Consider the following 20,673-nt stretch of genomic DNA (forward strand, 5'->3'; position numbering starts at 1 on the left):
GGGCTTACATCGCCCCCAAAATATTTCGTTCGCCAAGGGTTATCGACTCCCTGGGGGCTTACATCTGCCCCTAAAATATTTCGTTCGCCAAGGGTTATCGACTCCCTGGGGGTTCACAGTGCCCCCAAAACATTTCATTCGCCATGGGTCATCAACTTCTACTTGCTCCTCTAACGGTTCAGATAACCGAGGAGGCCCTTCAACTTATGATTACGGAAGCATCTTCCCGCGTTGCTACTGAAGCAGTAGCACAACGCATCGCCACAACGGAAACCAACGCTCCTCCTGTGGCTCCACCCATAGCACAACCTCAGAACAACAACCAACTTGCCACGTGCAGGTTCAGGTTTGACATGTCTCAGGACGTCACCTGACATCGTGACCGAGATCCCCTTCTAGACCCCCTCATGATGATCCTCGAGGCTATCTTCAAGATGACACTTGAGGTCGCGCCCCAGATCCACTTCGAAACCTTCAGCAAGACCCTCATCAACCAGCTCCACCTCACATGGTTCAGATAACCAAAGAGGATATTCGACATATGATCGACTAGGCCATTCAGATGTCCTACTTCAGCTACATCTGATGTCATACCTCAGGTACATCAGATGTCCTGCTTCAGCTACATCTGATATCATACCTCAGGTACATCAGATGTCAACTACATCTGATGTCATACTTCAGGTACATCAGATGTCCTGCTTCAGCTACATCTGATATCATACCTCAGGTACATCAGATGTCAACTACATCTGATGTCATACTTCGAGTACATCAGATGTCCTACTTCAACCACATCTGATGTCATACCTAAGGTACATCAGATGTCCTACTTCAGCTACATCTGCTGTCATACCTCAGGTACATCAGATGTCAACTACATCTGATGTCATACTTCGAGTACATCAGATGTCCTACTTCAACTACATCCGATGTCATACCTCAGGTACATCAGATGTCATGCTTCAGCTACATCTGATGTCATACCTCAGGTACATCAGATGTCAACTACATCTGATGTCATACTTCGAGTACATCAGATGTTCTACTTCAACTACATCTGATGTCATACCTAAGGTACATCAGATGTCCTACTTCAGCTACATCTGCTGTCATACCTCAGGTACATCAGATGTCAACTACATCTGATGTCATACTTCGAGTACATCAGATGTCCTACTTCAACTACATCTGATGTCATACCTAAGGTACATCAGATGTCCTACTTCAGCTACATCTGCTGTCATACCTCAGGTACATCAGATGTCAACTACATCTGATGTCATACTTCGAGTACATCAGATGTCCTACTTCAACTACATCTGATGTCATACCTAAGGTACATCAGATGTCCTAATTCAGCTACATCTGCTGTCATACCTCAGGTACATCAAATGTCAACTACATCTGATGTCATACTTCGAGTACATCAGATGTCCTACTTCAACCACATCTGATGTCATACCTAAGGTACATCAGATGTCCTACTTCAGCTACATCTGATGTCATACCTCAGGTACATCAGATGTCATGCTTCAGCTACATCTGATGTCATACCTCAGGTACATCAGATGTCAACTACATCTGATGTCATACTTCGAGTACATCAGATGTCCTACTTCAACTACATCTGATGTCATACCTAAGGTACATCAGATGTCCTACTTCAGCTACATCTGCTGTCATACCTCAGGTACATCAGATGTCAACTACATCTGATGTCATACTTCGAGTACATCAGATGTCCTACTTCAACTACATCTGATGTCATACCTAAGGTACATCAGATGTCCTACTTCAGCTACATCTGCTGTCATACCTCAGGTACATCAGATGTCATGCTTCAGCTACATCTGATGTCATACCTCAGGTACATCAGATGTCAACTACATCTGATGTCATACTTCGAGTACATCAGATGTCCTACTTCAACTACATCTGATGTCATACCTAAGGTACATCAGATGTCCTACTTCAGCTACATCTGCTGTCATACCTCAGGTACATCAGATGTCAACTACATCTGATGTCATACTTCGAGTACATCAGATGTCCTACTTCAACCACATCTGATGTCATACCTAAGGTACATCAGATGTCCTACTTCAGCTACATCTGCTGTCATACCTCAGGTACATCAGATGTCAACTACATCTGATGTCATACTTCGAGTACATCAGATGTCCTACTTCAACTACATCTGATGTCATACCTCAGGTACATCAGATGTCATGCTTCAGCTACATCTGATATCATACCTCAGGTACATCAGATGTCAACTACATCTGATGTCATACTTCGAGTACATCAGATGTCCTACTTCAACTACATCTGATGTCATACCTAAGGTACATCAGATGTCCTACTTCAGCTACATCTGCTGTCATACCTCAGGTACATCAGATGTCAACTACAACTGATGTCATACTTCGAGTACATCAGATGTCCTACTTCAACCACATCTGATGTCATACCTAAGGTACATCAGATGTCCTACTTCAGCTACATCTGCTGTCATACCTCAGGTACATCAGATGTCAACTACATCTGATGTCATACTTCGAGTACATCAGATGTCCTACTTCAACTACATCTGATGTCATACCTCAGGTACATCAGGTGTCATACTTCAGCTACATCTGATGTCATACCTCAGGTACATCAGATGTCAACTACATCTGATGTCATACTTCGAGTACATCAGATGTCCTACTTCAACTACATCTGATGTCATACCTCAGGTACATCAGATGTCATACTTCAGCTACATCTGATGTCATACCTCAGGTACATCAGATGTCAACTACATCTGATGTCATACTTCGAGTACATCAGATGTCCTACTTCAACTACATCGGATGTCCTACTTCAAGTACATGAGATGTCTTATAGCCACGAGAAAACTCTCGAGTCGCTACTACGTCGCAGCGGGACAACTCCCCCGACGCCTACACTTAGCCTCGAGACAGCTCTTGAGTCGTTACCACGTCGCAGCGGGACAACTTCCCCGACAATAATATTTAGCCTCAAGACAACTCTCGAGTCGATATAACATCTGGGCGATACAACTCCCCAGTTACTACTTACCCGTGTGACAACTCTCGCGCTTCAACTAAATTGTGGTGAAACATGTCTCAAAATGCTCGGCCCTACCACCTCGCGACGAGACAACTCGTTCGAGGCTACCACGCGCAAACGCGACCTCCGACGCCCAGGCCTTGCGCTGCAATGCCGCGCACGCCCTTGCCGCCGCGCTCGCCCGCCGGCCTTGCGCCCCAACACCGCGCAGCGCGCCCCCTAGCCTTGCGCCTTTAGCGGGCGCTAGCGCCGTGCGCCCTCGCCGACGCGCGCTAGCGCCGCACGCCCTCGCCGACGTGTTCTAGCGTCGCGCGCCCTCGCCGAGCGCCTTCGCCGACGTGCGCTAGCGCCGCGCGCCTATCCCTCGCGCATCATCGCCCTGTGCTCCCACGCCACGCGTACCATCCCCGCATCACGTAACTCCTCCTGAGCTGGGGGGCTAACACACCCCAAGGGTTGGACATCCCATCCCCAAAGGCTGGGTATCCCCTCACCTCTCTACATCAATTTCAGCGTATAATCGCGGAAGCTTCAACTTGTGCTACCACTGAAGCAGTGGCACCATACATCGTCATAGCAGGAGCCAACGCTCCTCCTCGTGAGGCCCCAATGGGTCCTCAACATGATCAATTTCTACTTACTTCTCGAACGGTTCAGATAACCGAAGAAGACCTTCAGCGTATGATCACGGAAGATTCAACTCGTGCTGCCACTGAATCGGTGGCACCATATATCGCCAAGGTTGGGCATCTCACCCCAGTGGTTCGTGATCCCTTCATCCTAAATGGGGGGCTATCCCATCCTAAAGTTGGGTATCTCTTCTCAAGGGTGGTACATCCACTTACCTTTCAACCCCAAGGGGTTTCACATCCCATCAAGTGTTTCACGTCCCTACTTCAAAAAACAGAAAAAATGGTCTGACGCGCACGCGCGAACCAATGGCACAACCGTGCACATCCACCTCAAACCATAGGTCTCGAGCGCCTCATCCTACAGTGGGCAGTTATCCCCGTCCTAAGGTTGGGCATCACCCTTACCTTTCAACCCCAAGTGGGTTCACATCACATCTCAAGAGACGAGTATAATCTCCCTACTCAAAAAGTAGAACATCCCCAAGGGGGTGCACATCCCATCTCAAGGAACGAGGATAATCTCCCTACTAAAAAAATAGAACATCCTCAAGGGGGTTCACATCACATCGCAAGAGACGAGGATAATCTTCCTACTCAAAAAATAGAACATCCCCAAGGGGGTGCCCATCCCATCTCAAGGAACGAGGATAATCTCCCTACTAAAAAAATAGAACATCCTCAAGGGGGTTCATATCACATCGCAAGAGACGAGGATAATCTTCCTACTAAAAAAATAGAACATCCCCAAGGGGGTGAATATCAACCACCAAAAAAAAAAAAAAAAAAAAAAAAAAAAAAAGAAGAAGATGAAGAAGAAATAGAAGAAAAAAGAAGATGATGAAAAAAGAAGAAAATGAAAAAAGAGAAGAAGAAAAAAGAAGAAGAAAAAAGATAGAAGAAAAAATAAGAAGACAAAAAAAAAACAGAGGAAAGGAGGCGCGCGTGCACAGCACGCGCGCGTGGCGTACACGCGCCAGACGCGCGCGCCTTCCCATGCACGCGCGCGCGCCTCCCAAGGCCACTTTGGAGCGCGCGCTCTCACCTAATTGGGCACAACTTTTGCTACTCTCCACCAAATTGCGCGTAGATTTCACCTCGCTTCACCAAATCGCGAGAGAATTTCATCGCGCTCCACCAAATTGCGCGAGTTCTTTAACGCACCTACCAAATTGCGTTCGCTATCAAATGGAAAATAAATAAAAAATTTATTTCTCCACGCCATGCCAACGAATAAAGAAACACTACAACACCGATCTACTCTCAACACGATCCGGTACCCTTTTCGACGTGGCTCCCACATCGTCTCGAGAGTGGGGGGCTTGCGAGACAACTCCCACGAGGAGCCAACTCGCTCAGTACTACCACCCGCAGCGAGATAACTCCCACGAGGAGCCAATTCCCTCGGGTCTACGAAATCATAGCGAGATAACTCCCACGAGGAGACCACTCACTCCGTCCTATAACCCGTTGCGAGGTAACTCCCACGAGGAGCCAACTCCCTCGGGTCTCATAACCATAGCGAGATAACTCACACGAGGAGATAACTCGCTCAGTCATATAACCCGTTGCGAGACAACTCCCACGTGGAGTCAACTCCCACGATGAGTCAACTCCCTCGGGTCTACGAACCCACAACGAGATAACTCCTACGAGGAGACCACTCGCTCCATCCTACGACCCGCAGCGAGGCAACTCCCACGAGGAGCCAACTCGCTCGGTACTACGAACCCGCAGCGAGACAACTCCCACGAGGAGCCAACTCGCTCGGTACCACAACCCGCAACGAGACAACTCCCACGAGGAGCCAACTCGCTCGATACTACAAATCCGTTGCAAGGCAACTCCCACGTGCAACCACCTCACTCGATAAATATTACTCACCGCGAGACAACTCCCATGAGGAGACAACTCGCCCGAAATTCACTATATAATCACAAGCTCAAGTTAGCACGATTACAACCCTAGAAGCACTTAGAGACATTATGAGAATCTATATAGCCTGGCCAGCTTGATTACTCAAATTTATCTACTTGTTTTCGATGGGTCATTCTTAAAACGTGGCCACGGTCCAAACATACTTAAGACCCACGAGGTCTAACAAGGGGCACGACCCCCATAAAAAAAATCTTGAGAGTCTGATCCCCTCCTCAAGTACATCACGCACAAGGCTATATGTAAACACATATAAGCAACGCGTCAAAACATTGACAATGTCGAAAAATAACAACTCCCACGAGGAGAATACTAGCTCCGTGCTACTACATTATCGTGAGACAACATCCACGAGGACGTAACTCGATCAACTCGATTACCCTAGAGACAACTTCCACGAGGACGTAACTCGATCAACTCGATTACCCCATAGACAACTCCCACGAGGAGATTACTTGATCCGTGCTACTACATTATCGCGAGACAACTCCCACGAGGAGATAACTCGATCAGCACTATTACCCCGCGACAAGACAACTCCCACGAGGAGATAATTCGCTACTACATCGTCGCGGGACAAAACCGACGACTCAATTAACTTACATCGCGACGACCTTGTCGCGCTATGCGCCAACGCGCATTCACGCCCCTCCGACACACGCTCCAACGCGTTTTCGCATACCATTTAGGCCATACGCCAACGATCGACTTCTACAATTTTTACTCTCGACACGATTTGAGACCCATCACAACATGGCCCCCACATCGACTCGAGAGTGGGGGGCTTAATGATATGCCTAATTGGGCCAACCCAATGGGCCTACAATTTCTTTACCTACTGGGCTACGAGCCCAATATCGAAGACTAATATCACCGAGGCCCAAACACCTTCAAGTAAGGTTTGGGCCCAACAAAGCAAACCCAACCCAATAAACGACATATAAATAGAGGTTTTACTCATTTTATTAAGGTACGTCCTATTATCTGAGCAATACTACTAATGGTATTCTCTGGACTATTTCTATGATCAGCACGTCTGACTTGAGCGTCGGAGGGGTTTCCGCCGGATCAACCCCCGGCTTAGCTTATGTGTTCTATGATCGCAGGTACCTCAGGATCATCAAGTTGTCAAGCTACTGATCTGCTTTGCTCTCCCAGTTCGTTTTCTACACCACCCTAGGTGAGCTAGTAATTAGCATCATCAGTACTACTGAACCATTTAATTATATAACATGTCATAATTAGTTGAAGATCTAATTACCATTTAATTCCATGAAAAAATATATTTAATTTCCATAAAACAATTAATTAAGAGAAAGGATCAATTAAGAGAAGTCCAATAATACACAAATGCTGATTATTTAATAAAATATAATATATGTAATGAAAACAAATATCAAGAATGGTGGACCTAGAGTGAAGAAGGTAGCAAACTAAAGAAAAGGTCAAAGGGGGAATGGTTTTAAGTTTCAACTTTTGACAAAGGTTGGTCTTTGTGCACATATATATCTGATTTATTTATTAATTAATTTTAATAATAATAATAAAAAATAGTCGAATTCTCAAATGCACTACTTTGGGTTAACAATTTTAGATCCCAAAAGAAAGTGAAAAAGGAGAACAGTAACATTTAGTAGTAATAATATGTAAAAAGTTGGTTGCCTTTTACATATATTATTGCTCGTGCGTTCAGGAATTAAATCATTACAACATAATTCAAACTTTGAATACTTTATTTTGTTATATATATATAGAATAAATTAATTATTAAAAGTATTAATTAATGAAAGGGGAGTAGTAATAGTATAGTATAGAGAGAGAGAGAGAGGTGTCAGAAAGAGGTGTTTTGCAATTCCCAATGAGCTTTCAGCCACCCGTGACACACCCCTGTCTCTCTCTCTTTCTGTCTCAGTGAAACTGACTTGTGGACCCCACTTTGGTTTCTCTTACATTTATATATATGCATGTACACCTTGCATCATTGCATGTACATAAGATATATATATATACCTATGTACAGTGGCGGAGGCAGGAATTCGAGACATGATGGGCTTAACATTAACGGGGGTTCGGGGGTGTTTTTTTTGATTCATTCACATAAAAATACAGCACAAAATAACTACAAATTTATTAACTTAAACTAATATAAGCTACACTAAATTACTTGGGTAGGTGGACTTAACATTTACGGGGGTTCGGGGGCAGCGCCCCCGATTTTTTTATTTATTCATTAACATAAAATAGCATTAAATAACTACAAATTATAAACTTCAACTAATATAACATAAATTTTTTGGTAAATAAGCTAAACTAAATTACTTGGGTGGGCTAAATTAAACTATTTGGGGGCTAATTATATATAGATATAATATATAGTATAATTTTTTTTTAAATGAGAGTGGGCTGGAGCCCACCCTTGCCAAAGAGTGGCTCCGCCACTGCCTATGTATGCATACATGCAAATGTATTACTAATTACATGACCATTTTTATTTTTTATTTTTTTTTTCTTAGATTAAAATTGTAGAAATTGGAACAAAATTAAAAGGTAAATTACACCTACACCTCTAAGGTGAGCTAAAATAACTTTAAGGTCCACGTGGTATCGATATATTATAATAACCTCCCTGAAACATGTTAGAAGCGCTAACTGAGTAAAGCATTAAATAAGTTATTCCGTTAGGTTTATAACGAACTACTAGTTTCAGAAATGGGTGGAGACAACATAGAGCTAGGGGGTGACAGTATGACTTCCCAAACATTTCTTAAATTCGATCTTATTATTTTATATAAAATTTATAAGTTTTTGTCTATGGAACCATTAACGGCCCTGTAGAATACAAATATACCGCATATCGGTCCCCATGGCATGAAATCTTGGCTCCGATAATTTTTTCAGGGGTGTGGTTGTAATTATTAATGTCAATGGACTTTAAAGTTATTGTAGCATACATCAGGGATGAAATTTACTCAAATTAAAAGGTGGAATTTTAGAAATTAATACAACAATTGAAAATTACCAATACAAAACCCTCTTGTTTGAATAATTATAACAACCATGCATCTTCAACTGTGTATTATCTTACAAGTTCATCTCTACGGTATCAAATTTTACCTATTGGATGAGGATTTTTTTGTAAAAGAAATACATAGTTGAAGAGGTTTCATAATACCCAAACACGAAAAACAAAAATCGTGATTTAACGTTATTTGGGGGTGACCATAATTTGCCGTATCATCTATAAAAAATAATCGCAATTCTGAAATAAAAACCGTGAGTACATATATGTATTCTGATCTGGCAGCTTGATATGTGTATGAATCAAGTCTGTCCTAACTGATAAGATAGATGCCATGTGTTACATCATTTTACAAACATTGCTAACTACTTATTACCTGATAATTAATTAATTAATTAATTAGAAATAATAATAACCTTATAATTAAGTAAATAATCTGACAAATACTTTTTTTGTTTGAGTCAATTTCAAACAAGTCTTTGTGAAGTTGGTCTTAAAAATTGTGGTTCACATAATATGGAAATGAATAGGACCAATCGTGGCGAGGTGTGCAGGTAACTTCTCTCTCTATCTTTCAAAGTGGTCCATCTTTCTCCCGCTCAATTTCTTTATTTTTAATTGGTGCTAAAAAAAATAATTGGAAAATTGAAATTAACTTATATATATAATAATAATAATAAAATATAAGAACGAATAAAATAATAATTTTTAACTGCTTTTGGCTGCATGCACTTGGATGTTTACTACAAAACGAATTATTCCCGCTCACATACCCCACCACCATACCAATCTCCATCTCATTAATTCTATATTTCTCAATCTTGATATCATAAATCCAAATTATTTTGTTTTGTTTAATTGTTTTGTCAATCTACCTATTCGTTTAGAATAATCATTTACAATAATTTATTTCGTAATATACGTAGACAAATATCTCAATTAGGGGTGGAAATGAGCTGAACCGGCTCGTGAGTACTCAATGAGCCAGCTCTAATTCGAACTCGAGCTCTAGCTTTCTAACAATTTGAAATATGAAATTTGTCCTAAAACTCAAACTCTTATTGAAAAATACGAAATACCCTAAGAAAAGAGATTTAATTAAGATTTATTTAATATTTATATAAAGTATTGAATATTCATTTACTAAAATTACCTATATACAAAATGGAAAGGACCAAAAGGCATGAAACATGACACAAAAAATAAGTAAATATAAAATTACACACACAACATGCAATTTTTATATAATTGAACAAAGAACCATGCACATGCATACGTAGGGACACATGACTGGGCCTACAAAATGCAAAACCCTAATTTCGAGGGTGAAATGAATTATTATATATACTAATATAATTATGGGATTAAGATTTGATTTGTTGTCCGACCACATAAGACATCACTTCCATCCATCACTTTACATCTATCTCTGCCCTATGTAAAAAGTCTTTCTTTACTCTCTCTCTCTCTCTAGATATATATTTATTTAATTAATATTAATTCATGTACAACAACTTGTTTATTGATGATGAGAATTATTAGTTAGAAAAATTTGGAGCCCTAAAAACGCGTTTTAGAGTAGAAATTGGTAAACCCTATAACCAAGAAAATGTCATTCCCTAAAATCATACTTTAAAATCTATGGGACCGGCAATTTCGGATTCATACAAGATCTAATCTAATGGTCACAATTTGAAATTAGAAGCAACCATTTATTTATTTTTTTATTTTGGAAATTAAATTGTGGTACAACTTGCCTTTAAAAACTTAGTAAAGTAGACAAGGACCTATTAATTATTAATTGATTCTTGGTAATAATAATTAATTAATAAATAAAACACATTCGTGGAGTTCATCAAATTGTTGGTTTTTTTTTCCTCATATGATAATGAATATATTAATTAAATATGTGTGTGTATATATATATATATATATATACATACAAGTTGCACGTTAGCCCACGGCAAACAATTCCATTTGGTTGGGAGTGGCAACACATGGGGCTGTCTATTTATAGGAAAAAGGAGTGAGTATCCAATGCTAAAAAATGCTAAACCCCAACACATGCACATATTTCAAATTCTTGCTCATACCCAATTTCAATTTCAATGTTTTTTTCTTTTGCATAATTGGTTTTTAATTTTTACCTAATAATTGAGATTTTGCAGCCTTAATCAATAAAATAATTAAGTAACAACTATTGATTCTACAAGCCTCTTAATTTATAAATATACAATGTTCTCATTGGGACGTGACTCTAGAGTCAAGATTGATGACAACATATCGCGACTATTTTAAGTACTAAGAAATACACTGAGTAGTTTTTCATTCTAGATTTTCACTCAGTCACGCACATACATATGAGTTTATGTAAAATGTGTTGTAGGATCATATAATCTATTGGATATGCTATATCTGTTGAATTACGTCGAATCATTTTTAATTATTAATTCGCACGTAATTACACACACTCATCATATACACCATGTGTATATGTGTTTGCTGAGTGGTTATTTAACCCTGTCAATAGTTCAATCCACCTATAGATAACCTGGTGTAACATCTAAACCACGAAAGTTAAGTAAATGTAGCATATAACAAACCCTACTCAATAGTCAATTATACACACAAAAAGACACGTCCGCATCGGTGAGTAGATGTAGATCATCGATAAAAAATAACCCTGATGCTAAAAAAACAGAAATTAGTATATAAAAAAGAAAAAAAGAAAAAAAAAATCCACCTAAAATGGTCGTTGGAAAGCAAATTTTGAGAAACAAGAGGGTAAACATCAAATCATGCACTGACTATCTGATTTCTCTTTATCTGAAATATACTATTTTATCTGCTAGTGTTTGATTAACCCAACAACCCTAAACATTAATGAAGTTTTATAGTCCAAATTGAGGTAAATAATATTGAATTAGCAATCCCTAATATGAAGCAAGAAAGATGCATAAAACATGGCCACAGAGACCATCTTTCTCTCTCCACATGATCAAACAGTTGCCTGTCAGAATTATTCAAAATCAATCAAGCTTGTATTTTTTTTGATATTATATATAGGGTAAATTCCACTTTACCCCTTGTACTCTGCCCAAGAACCACTTTACCCCCTCGTACTCTTAATTTCGTCGATTTACCCCCTTGTACTTGTACAATTTCCCAATACAACCCTCTTCGTCAATTTTTTTCGATTTTGACTCTGACGCCATTTGGTCAAGAGTTAAAATATTGACGTAAATATTTAATTTTTTTCAATTTTGACTCTCGAGATTAGAAAAGAGAAAGTGTCTCACATTCATATATTTTTTTCTTTGCACTGGGTGGAATCGATCAATTTTTGGGTCTTGATTTTTACTAAGTTAGGGGTTCAATTTGGGTATATCTTGTAAGGGAAGTGGTGGGCGAAGAAGAAATGACAATATTGACGGGGGAGAAACGACGCGTTATAGGCAGTGGCAATTTTGTAATTTATAGAGTTGACCAAATGGCGTTAGAATCAAAATTGACAAAAATTGAAGGAAAGGGTTGTTTTGGGAAATTGTACAAGTACAAGGGGGTAAATCGATAAAATTGAGAGTACGAGGGGGTAAAGTGACTCTCAGACAGAGTACGAGGGGGTAAAGTGGAATTTACCCTTATATATATATATATATATATATATATATATATATATATATATATATATATATATATATATATATATATATATATATATATATATATATATATATATATATATATATATATATATATATATATATATATATATATAAATCATCTGTAGATCCCTCTGTCTCTCAATAATAAATAAATCTGAAATTCGTCAAACATATATACTTTGTGATATATATATATACACACACAAGTAACATGGTCATGACTATCTTGACTATCTTGGCCTGGAGCTGTCGGTATATAATAAAAAATACATTAATTTTTATAAGAATAATAAAAAATAAATTATTGGTAGGTGATCGATCCCAATCTTGGTTATGAGGTCTGCATATTCTACCAAGAAATAAAAAAAAAAAAACCCCACAAAGTTCTCTCTGTTTAATAATTGTTCTGTAAGATCATAGCCTGTCAAAATGAAATACAAATTATGGCCAGCCCCACGAGGTACGGTTAAATTACGGGAAAAAATCCTCAAGTTTGAGTAATTACAACTACCCCTTCAACTATGTATTTTCTTACGAAAAAAATCGTCATTTAGTAGGTAAATTTGACATCAAGTGGACGTGTAAGACAACACATAATTGAAGGTGTTGGTTGTAATTACCCAAACAAGAGGAGATTTTTTCGTAGGAGGATTTTTTCGTAATTCGACCTTACTTTATAGAGTGGCCGTAATTTGCCCTAAATATAAATGGTATCGCGACTCACAAGTAGGTTAAGGTACGACAATCTGAACCCGACCCGCCCGAATTGGTGCAACGGAGTCGGGTGTGGATCAACATATACTTATACTATACCTATTATTATTTTTAATATACCAATCAAATGGTTTGATGTTCCCCCAACAGGATGCACGTGCTGATAAAGGAAGGCACGTGATATAAACAAAACATGGTGACAAAGGAGAGAGACCACTATAACTATATTTCTTTTTATCTTATTCGAAGCATTAATTCTGCCTGTACTTTTGGTTTTAATGTAGGGGTGTAGTTTCCGTGCAGCCTAATATTTGACACAAGAACACTTGTATTATATGTAAAAGATTTAATATAGTTAACAAGAATGAAAGAATGAATGCTTATATGTTTACAAGATAAAGAAAACAAATGACGTCGAATTTATATTACAGAAGACCCTTTATACTCGATTATGTAGTGTACTTCAATGCAGCAAGTAAAATGCTCACAGAATAGAAAACACGCACACAACACCAACACAAATTACGCAATCAATCAAATAATCCGACACAGCCAGAGCAAGAGAATACCGAAGGTATGATGCATGCAGTTCAATCGCACCAGGCCATGATATGACTTTCACTTCTTCAACACACTGCAAAAAGTTTTTATTTATCGGCATTTAAGAAAGAGATATTGTTTGTAAGATATACCAAAGCTAGTCTACTTGAGGCTACGCTTGAACTACAATAAACGAGGAAAAGGGGGAAAAAACACGAGGGAAAAGATGGCTTTACATGAAAATGTTCATGCAAAATCAAATGTTTCTCAGTTCTCCGTGTTTCTGCTTGTATCTAATAAAATTCCAAATTCCAAGAGTGGGGGAAATTACGAAGCCATACAAATCGTATATTTTTGGAACTCTTAAAATTGGTAAAAAAAAAAACAGAATTGTAATTTTATTTTCCCTTCATTGTTTTCCCCCACACCCAGTTTTCTTCAAAATCACGAAATCAATCTAAGCAGAATTGAACATGTGATCATTACAAACTCAGTTTCAGTTAAACTCGTTCAGGCAAACATTTTATGTGGGACTAAATATCTTTAAATGAAAAGAAAACCGAGGGAGTGCTGAGGTTGACTAAGAGTTGTGGCATTATTAAGACGGAAACTAGAAACTTACTTGTATAAGTAGGCAGCAATTCCCAAAATAACACACAGCAAAATGATGTCAATGCAGAAATTTCGACTCGATCTCAACTGCAATGGATTGAAATCAAATGCACAATTGTAAAAATAATTAGTCAACTACCGCTAGAAGAGCATATATCCTTATCGAAGGTGAGAATGAAACGTCACCTGGTCAACTGTTTCCTTAAGTCTGACATTGGTATTTTTAAGGTCAGATGTCGCCTTATCCACCTGTAGGATATATTGTCAACATAAAAGATTACGAAACCATGGATAACAAGAAACACCATTAGACAGTAAACAATGTATCGGAATGTTAGATACACACACACACACACACACACACACACACACACACACACACACACACACACACACACCCACACACACACACAAACAAAAGACAAGGTTGCATGAGAAAGTCTAACCTTAGAGTCGATCTCATCCACGAGAGGAACTTGCCTATCCAATTCCTGCATGAAACACAATTGTATTTAAAGTTCTGTTTTGTTACAATTGAAGTAACGAATGGAAATGAATAAGAAGAAGAGAAATAGTAGAAGATAACCTCATTCATGTCATGGGCCAAGTTTTTCAAAGTACCCAAACCTTCTGCGATGACGTCTAAACCTTGGTCCTGCGTCGAGATGACAGTACATAATAACCAGCTAACAGTCATTCAGAAGGAAAAAAGAAAAAAAAAAAATTCCCCAAAAATCGACAGAGGTATTATTCGTTTCCAGGAAAGAACATACCTGTTTCATTTTCCTCATTTCATACTCTTGCCTATATTGGCTCGACTCTTCAGTTTGCTGAAAGTATTCATTGTCGAACCTTCCATCTAAAATTTCAGCTTCATTGCATAAGTTAACAGAAAAATGAAGCTGTGTGTGTGTGTGGACGCGCACGCGTGAGAGAGAGAGAGAGAGAGAGAGAGAGAGAGAGAGAGAGAGAGAGAGAGAGAGAGAGAGAGAGAGAGAGAGAGAGAGAGAGAGAGAGAGAGAGAGAGAGAGAGAGAGAGAGAGAGAGAGAGAGAGAGAGAGAGAGAGAGAGAGAGAGAGAGAGAGAGAGAGAGAGAGAGAGAGAGAGAGAGAGAGAGAGAGAGAGAGAGAGAGAGAGAGAGAGAGAGAGAGAGAGAGAGAGAGAGAGAGAGAGAGAGAGAGAGAGAGAGAGAGAGAGAGAGAGAGAGAGAGAGAGAGAGAGAGAGAGAGAGAGAGAGAGAGAGAGAGAGAGAGAGAGAGAGAGAGAGAGAGAGAGAGAGAGAGAGAGAGAGAGAGAGAGAGAGAGAGAGAGAGAGAGAGAGAGAGAGAGAGAGAGAGAGAGAGAGAGAGAGAGAGAGAGAGAGAGAGAGAGAGAGAGAGAGAGAGAGAGAGAGAGAGAGAGAGAGAGAGAGAGAGAGAGAGAGAGAGAGAGAGAGAGAGAGAGAGAGAGAGAGAGAGAGAGAGAGAGAGAGAGAGAGAGAGAGAGAGAGAGAGAGAGAGAGAGAGAGAGAGAGAGAGAGAGAGAGAGAGAGAGAGAGAGAGAGAGAGAGAGAGAGAGAGAGAGAGAGAGAGAGAGAGAGAGAGAGAGAGAGAGAGAGAGAGAGAGAGAGAGAGAGAGAGAGAGAGAGAGAGAGAGAGAGAGAGAGAGAGAGAGAGAGAGAGAGAGAGAGAGAGAGAGAGAGAGAGAGAGAGAGAGAGAGAGAGAGAGAGAGAGAGAGAGAGAGAGAGAGAGAGAGAGAGAGAGAGAGAGAGAGAGAGAGAGAGAGAGAGAGAGAGAGAGAGAGAGAGAGAGAGAGAGAGAGAGAGAGAGAGCAAAAACCTGAATCAAATTTGAGTTCGGTACGAGGAGCTGAAGTTCCACCCCAACCACCGGATGTTTTAGGTGGAGGTGGAGAGCCATCGGGTATGGATTGAATCCTATCAGGCAATGCAAGGACAAGATCATTGCGTGCAGTAAGTTCTTCGGTCGAAAGCCCTTTAACCTGCAACAATACTACTGTCCGTAAAACAATTGTCCACCAGATCGAAATTTCTAGTATCTCTCTTATGTTCCTAAGTTGTTTGGCACACATAACTTAAGGCTCAACTGTATTGCAGTTCACCAAGAGTAATCGACACTACTTATCGTATCCCATATATCAAGTATGGTCCAACTAACTTCTTCCATATGACAATTCTCCCTCAAAGAAGAGTTGAGTATTCACAAATTTCTTCCGTCAAAGCAATTTTTTTTTAAAAGTTTCTTATGATTGGGAGAGAAAAATAAACAGAAGAACAACCACATTACTAGTTCTTGAAGTCGAGAAAGTAGAAACCATTTAGCTAAACACTGCCTATTATGATCATCAACATATGCAGAGCTAAACAACTAGGCCGTTAACTCTCGACCATAAGTTACTATCCATCCTTAGCAAACTTCATACTAGTAAAATAAATAAAACCAATTGGTCGAAGCTACATTCCGTAAATTCTTCGCCAAAAATAAATAAATAAGGTTTTCCCAAAAATGATTCGAGTTTAGATAGTCGACGAATCCCCTCTAAAACCACTGTAGGGTTCCAAATGAGATATACCAAAATCTAGGTCAAACAACATTCCAGAAATTAAAAGAAAATGAATAGGTTAGACCTTCTTAACAGCTAATCTCTGCAATTTGGGGACTTCTTCAAGCAATCTGGCCTTGATCCTCCGAATCTCGGCATTGATCGCTACAACGGACGCCCTGTTCTTCTCATTCGAAGCTGTCTCCGCTTTCTGCCAGAAGAAGAAGAAGAAAAAAAATTCAAAAAAGCACACATAAAAAAATGGCGCAAAAAAAGAAAAAACGAAAAACCTAAAAACCTGGAGAGCAGATTCGATGTCGGACTCGACGGAGGCGTAGAGGCGGGCGAAGGCGTCGTCGCCGGAGACGTTGGAGTCCTTGGGGACGACGTCGTATCTGTCGTACTTTTTGCAGATCGAGTCCACGCGCGTCAATATATCAATCACACTCATCTTCACCTGTTTTCTCTTTCTACAATTTCTAAATTCTCTTTCTACAATTACGAAATTCTCTTTCTACAATTTTTTGGGAATAATTTGAAGTCAAAGGAGATGGGAATTAAGCTGTGCTGTTTGATTGTTCTTTGAACAGGCTGTAAACACAGCTCTCATAAATTTAAATTAGAGGTAGAATTAGTAAATAAATTAATTAGTTAAATAATACTCATAAAATAATTTTAACATTGGATTTGCTTAATTTCTATTACCTTCTCATATTATGACTTGATTTTCATAAAAGTTTCTCTAGATTCGAACTAATTTATATGGATAGCAATTTTGATGATAATAATTTAAACGATTTACTTTTTTTTTTTTTTGAAGAAGAAAGGGCAGTTTTATTAGGTATACGGTGCCAAACTTGAAGGAAGGATAAACCCTTCGGTACAAGAAAAGTCATGTGATTTAGCAATAGCATTAGCTAGCTTGTTTCCTGCCCGTTTAACAAAAACAAATGAAACAAAATCTAAATTACGAGCAAGAGTTAAACACCCCTCAATGATAGCACCAAATGGGGCCGATGAAGTGTCACCTCCTTGTAGAGCTTCATTATTTTCTCCGTGCATGTCGCGGTTCCGTGTATCCCAAGCTTTCCACATGACCGCCGCCGCTAGCCAAATTTGTTCCTTCTGAAGCTTTAGATTGAGATCCTCAAACCAAGCCACAAAGGTGAGAGCAGGCCCCATGTTAACTCCAGCAAATGGGGGCTGCTGCCACACTACGTCCATTCCTCGACACTCAGTAAATACGTGCAAGATAGTTTCAACTTTCCCACAAAGATGGCACAACGGAGATGCAGAGACTTTTCGTTTGTAAAGCTCTGATGCAGTCGGGAGAGAATTAAGGGCTGCTCTCCAGATAAATATACGAATTTTCGGGGGAATGTTCATTTTCCAGATTGTTCTCCATAGACCAGATTCTCCTCCACTTGAAGCTTGACCCGCTTGATCGCGATTCCCACTCACTTCCTCTAAACGAGCAAAAAATAGACGGTAGCATGAGTTGACCGAAAATCTCCCGTGCGGGGTAAAATGCCAAATCACTTTATCATTCACCTGGTGACCTCCTATCGGCACCGATAGGATTCTTTCCCTGTCAATTGGCCAGAAAATGGAATTAATAAGGGGAATATTCCAATTATGTGAGACTGGTTCAATAATAACTGCCACCGTGTCGGGAAACGAAGTGTGAAACGGTCGTTTCGTAATTACTCGAAGACAATCATCATCGACCAACCACTGATCCGTCCAAAGTGATGTGGACTTACCATCCCCAATCCTCATCCTGGTACCCAGTTTAAGGCAATTGCGAGCACCTAGGATACTTCGCCACGTCGCCGAGGGTCGGGAACCAATGCCTGCTGAGAAGAAATCTGTATTTGGAAAATATTTCGCCTTGAGAACTCGAGCCAACAGTAAGTTTGGTTCGGTAATGATTCGCCACCCCTGCTTCGCCAGAAGAGCCAAATTAAAACATTTCATTTCCCGAAATCCAATGCCGCCTTCTGTCTTAGGAGAACACAATTTCCTCCACGAAATCCACGCCATGCCTTTACTCTTCCCATTCCCCCACCAGTATCTCCGAATAGCTAGCTCGATTTCCTTTAACAAACCACTTGGCAACAAAAAGCAACTCATAATGTAAGTCGGAATTGATTGTAATACCGACTTGATTAGAACCTCCTTTCCCGCTTTCGAAAGTTGCTTCTCTCCCCAACCTTTAATTCTTGTCCAAATGCGGTCCCTTAGATAGCCGAATATCTCTTTTTTGGTACGGCCCATGGAGCATGGCATTCCCAAATACTTGTCATGTCTATCTACCACCTTGAAACCGAGTCTGCTGTGAATTGATTCTTTGACACCATTTGGTGTAGACGGGCTGAACACCATTGTTGATTTATCCAGATTAATCACTTGGCCGGACGTCCGGGCATATTTTTCTAGGATTCCCTTCAAGGTGCAAGCCTCCAATTCTGAAGCTTCACAGAAGAAGAGGGTGTCATCTGCGAAGCACAGATTGGAAATAGATGGTGCCGTGGGGGCCACTCTAACTCCATGTAATTCACCATTTTCCACTGCTGTATTTACCATTGCAATTAATGCCTCCGTGCAACAAATAAACAGATAGGGGGAGAGTGGATCGCCTTGACGAAGCCCTCTCGATGGTTGAACCGAGCCAAACTGTATTCCATTAAATAGAAAAGCGTAAGACACAGAAGATATGCAAAGCATAATAAGCTCAATGAAGGACAAAGGTAAACCGAATTGGACAAGGATTTTTTTGAGAAATATCCATTCGATCCGATCATAAGCTTTACTAAAATCTAATTTAATAGCCATATAATTCTTTCGATTATTAGAGTTCAACTTAATAAAATGGTTTATCTCAAAGGCGACAAGGACATTGTCCGTGATAAGTCGTTTAGGGACGAAAGCTGATTGGGTAGGGGATATCAAGTCATTCAACACCAATTTCAATCTATTAGAAATCACTTTGGACCCAAATTTGTATATAACATTGCAAAGACTTATGGGCCTATAATCGGTGGTTTTCTTCGGAGTTTTCACCTTTGGAATCAAAACAATATAGGTGAAATTTAATAAAGACGGAAGGGTGTGTTTGTTGAGAAACTCAAGAACACAAGAGATAACATCAGCACCAAGAATGTGCCAGTATTTGGTGTAAAATAAGACAGGTAAACCATCGGGGCCAGGGGATTTAAGAGGGGCCATTTGTGCAATGGCCCGGTTTACCTCAACAGCTGTGAAAGGCTGGGAAAGCACCTGACGGGCATCGTCGGAAATCCTTGGCTCAATGTGACTCATCACCTCATCTATCTCTTCCTCGTTGGGTTCATTGGTATGAAAAATCTCACGAAAGTAGTTCGAGACCACTTGTTCAATATCCTCCACTCTATCTTTCCACACCCCCGAATTATCCTGAATTTTGTCTACCCTGTTCGTCCTATGTCGAATCGTCGCTTTGGCGTGGAAGAATTTAGTGTTTCGGTCCCCTTCTCTCATCCATTGCACCCTACTCCTTTGGCGCCAATACATCTCAGATTCCACATACAAGCGCTCCAACTCGGTTCGAAGGGAGAGAGTTTCGGCTCTGCTAGACTCTGATTGGGTTCCAATATGCAGAGCATGAACTCGTTTCTGAATCTCTTCAATTCGATGCTGCGGACTTCTCACTGTATTCTTACTCCACTCCATTAAAGCAAGTCGGCATCCGTCGTTCTTCCTTAACACCGCTTCTATTGGATTTGACCCTGAGTTATCCGTCCACTGCTGATTGATAATCGCCTCACAATCATCTCTTCTAATCCACATAGACTCAAAACGAAAGGGTTTTCGACCCCTACGATTATGCCGAGATGGGGAAGTTTCGAACCTAAGCATAATCGGAATATGGTCTGAGCCTGGGAACTCCAAGTGCTGTAC

At 40.1% G+C, this 20,673-nt stretch overlaps 1 protein-coding gene across 3 annotated transcripts in view; it reads right to left on the reverse strand.

The window, feature by feature from the left end:
- The window catches only part of LOC105961208 (syntaxin-71-like), a 70,034-nt gene extending 52,570 nt beyond the window's left edge, over positions 1 to 17,464 (reverse strand). Inside the window, exons 1-9 of one of the 3 annotated variants that reach the window (XM_088824517.1) lie at positions 17,033 to 17,464; positions 16,820 to 16,945; positions 16,011 to 16,173; positions 14,966 to 15,051; positions 14,779 to 14,847; positions 14,639 to 14,683; positions 14,379 to 14,441; positions 14,203 to 14,279; positions 13,351 to 13,674 (exon numbers count right to left, since the gene is read on the reverse strand). In XM_088824517.1, the coding sequence (XP_088680643.1) occupies positions 13,659 to 13,674; positions 14,203 to 14,279; positions 14,379 to 14,441; positions 14,639 to 14,683; positions 14,779 to 14,847; positions 14,966 to 15,051; positions 16,011 to 16,173; positions 16,820 to 16,945; positions 17,033 to 17,185 (798 nt within the window). In that variant the 5' untranslated portion in view covers positions 17,186 to 17,464 and the 3' untranslated portion in view covers positions 13,351 to 13,658. Of the gene's footprint in view, positions 1 to 13,350; positions 13,675 to 14,198; positions 14,280 to 14,378; positions 14,442 to 14,638; positions 14,684 to 14,778; positions 14,848 to 14,965; positions 15,052 to 16,010; positions 16,174 to 16,819; positions 16,946 to 17,032 lie in introns of those variants that run through there. The other 2 variants (XM_088824516.1, XM_088824519.1) reach the window with 2 other exon arrangements.
- Positions 17,465 to 20,673: the final 3,209 nt, after the last annotated feature.

The sequence above is a fragment of the Erythranthe guttata genome, chromosome 10 (assembly GCF_056151865.1).
Source record: "Erythranthe guttata isolate IM_541 chromosome 10, IM_541, whole genome shotgun sequence".
Lineage (NCBI taxonomy): Eukaryota > Viridiplantae > Streptophyta > Magnoliopsida > Lamiales > Phrymaceae > Erythranthe > Erythranthe guttata.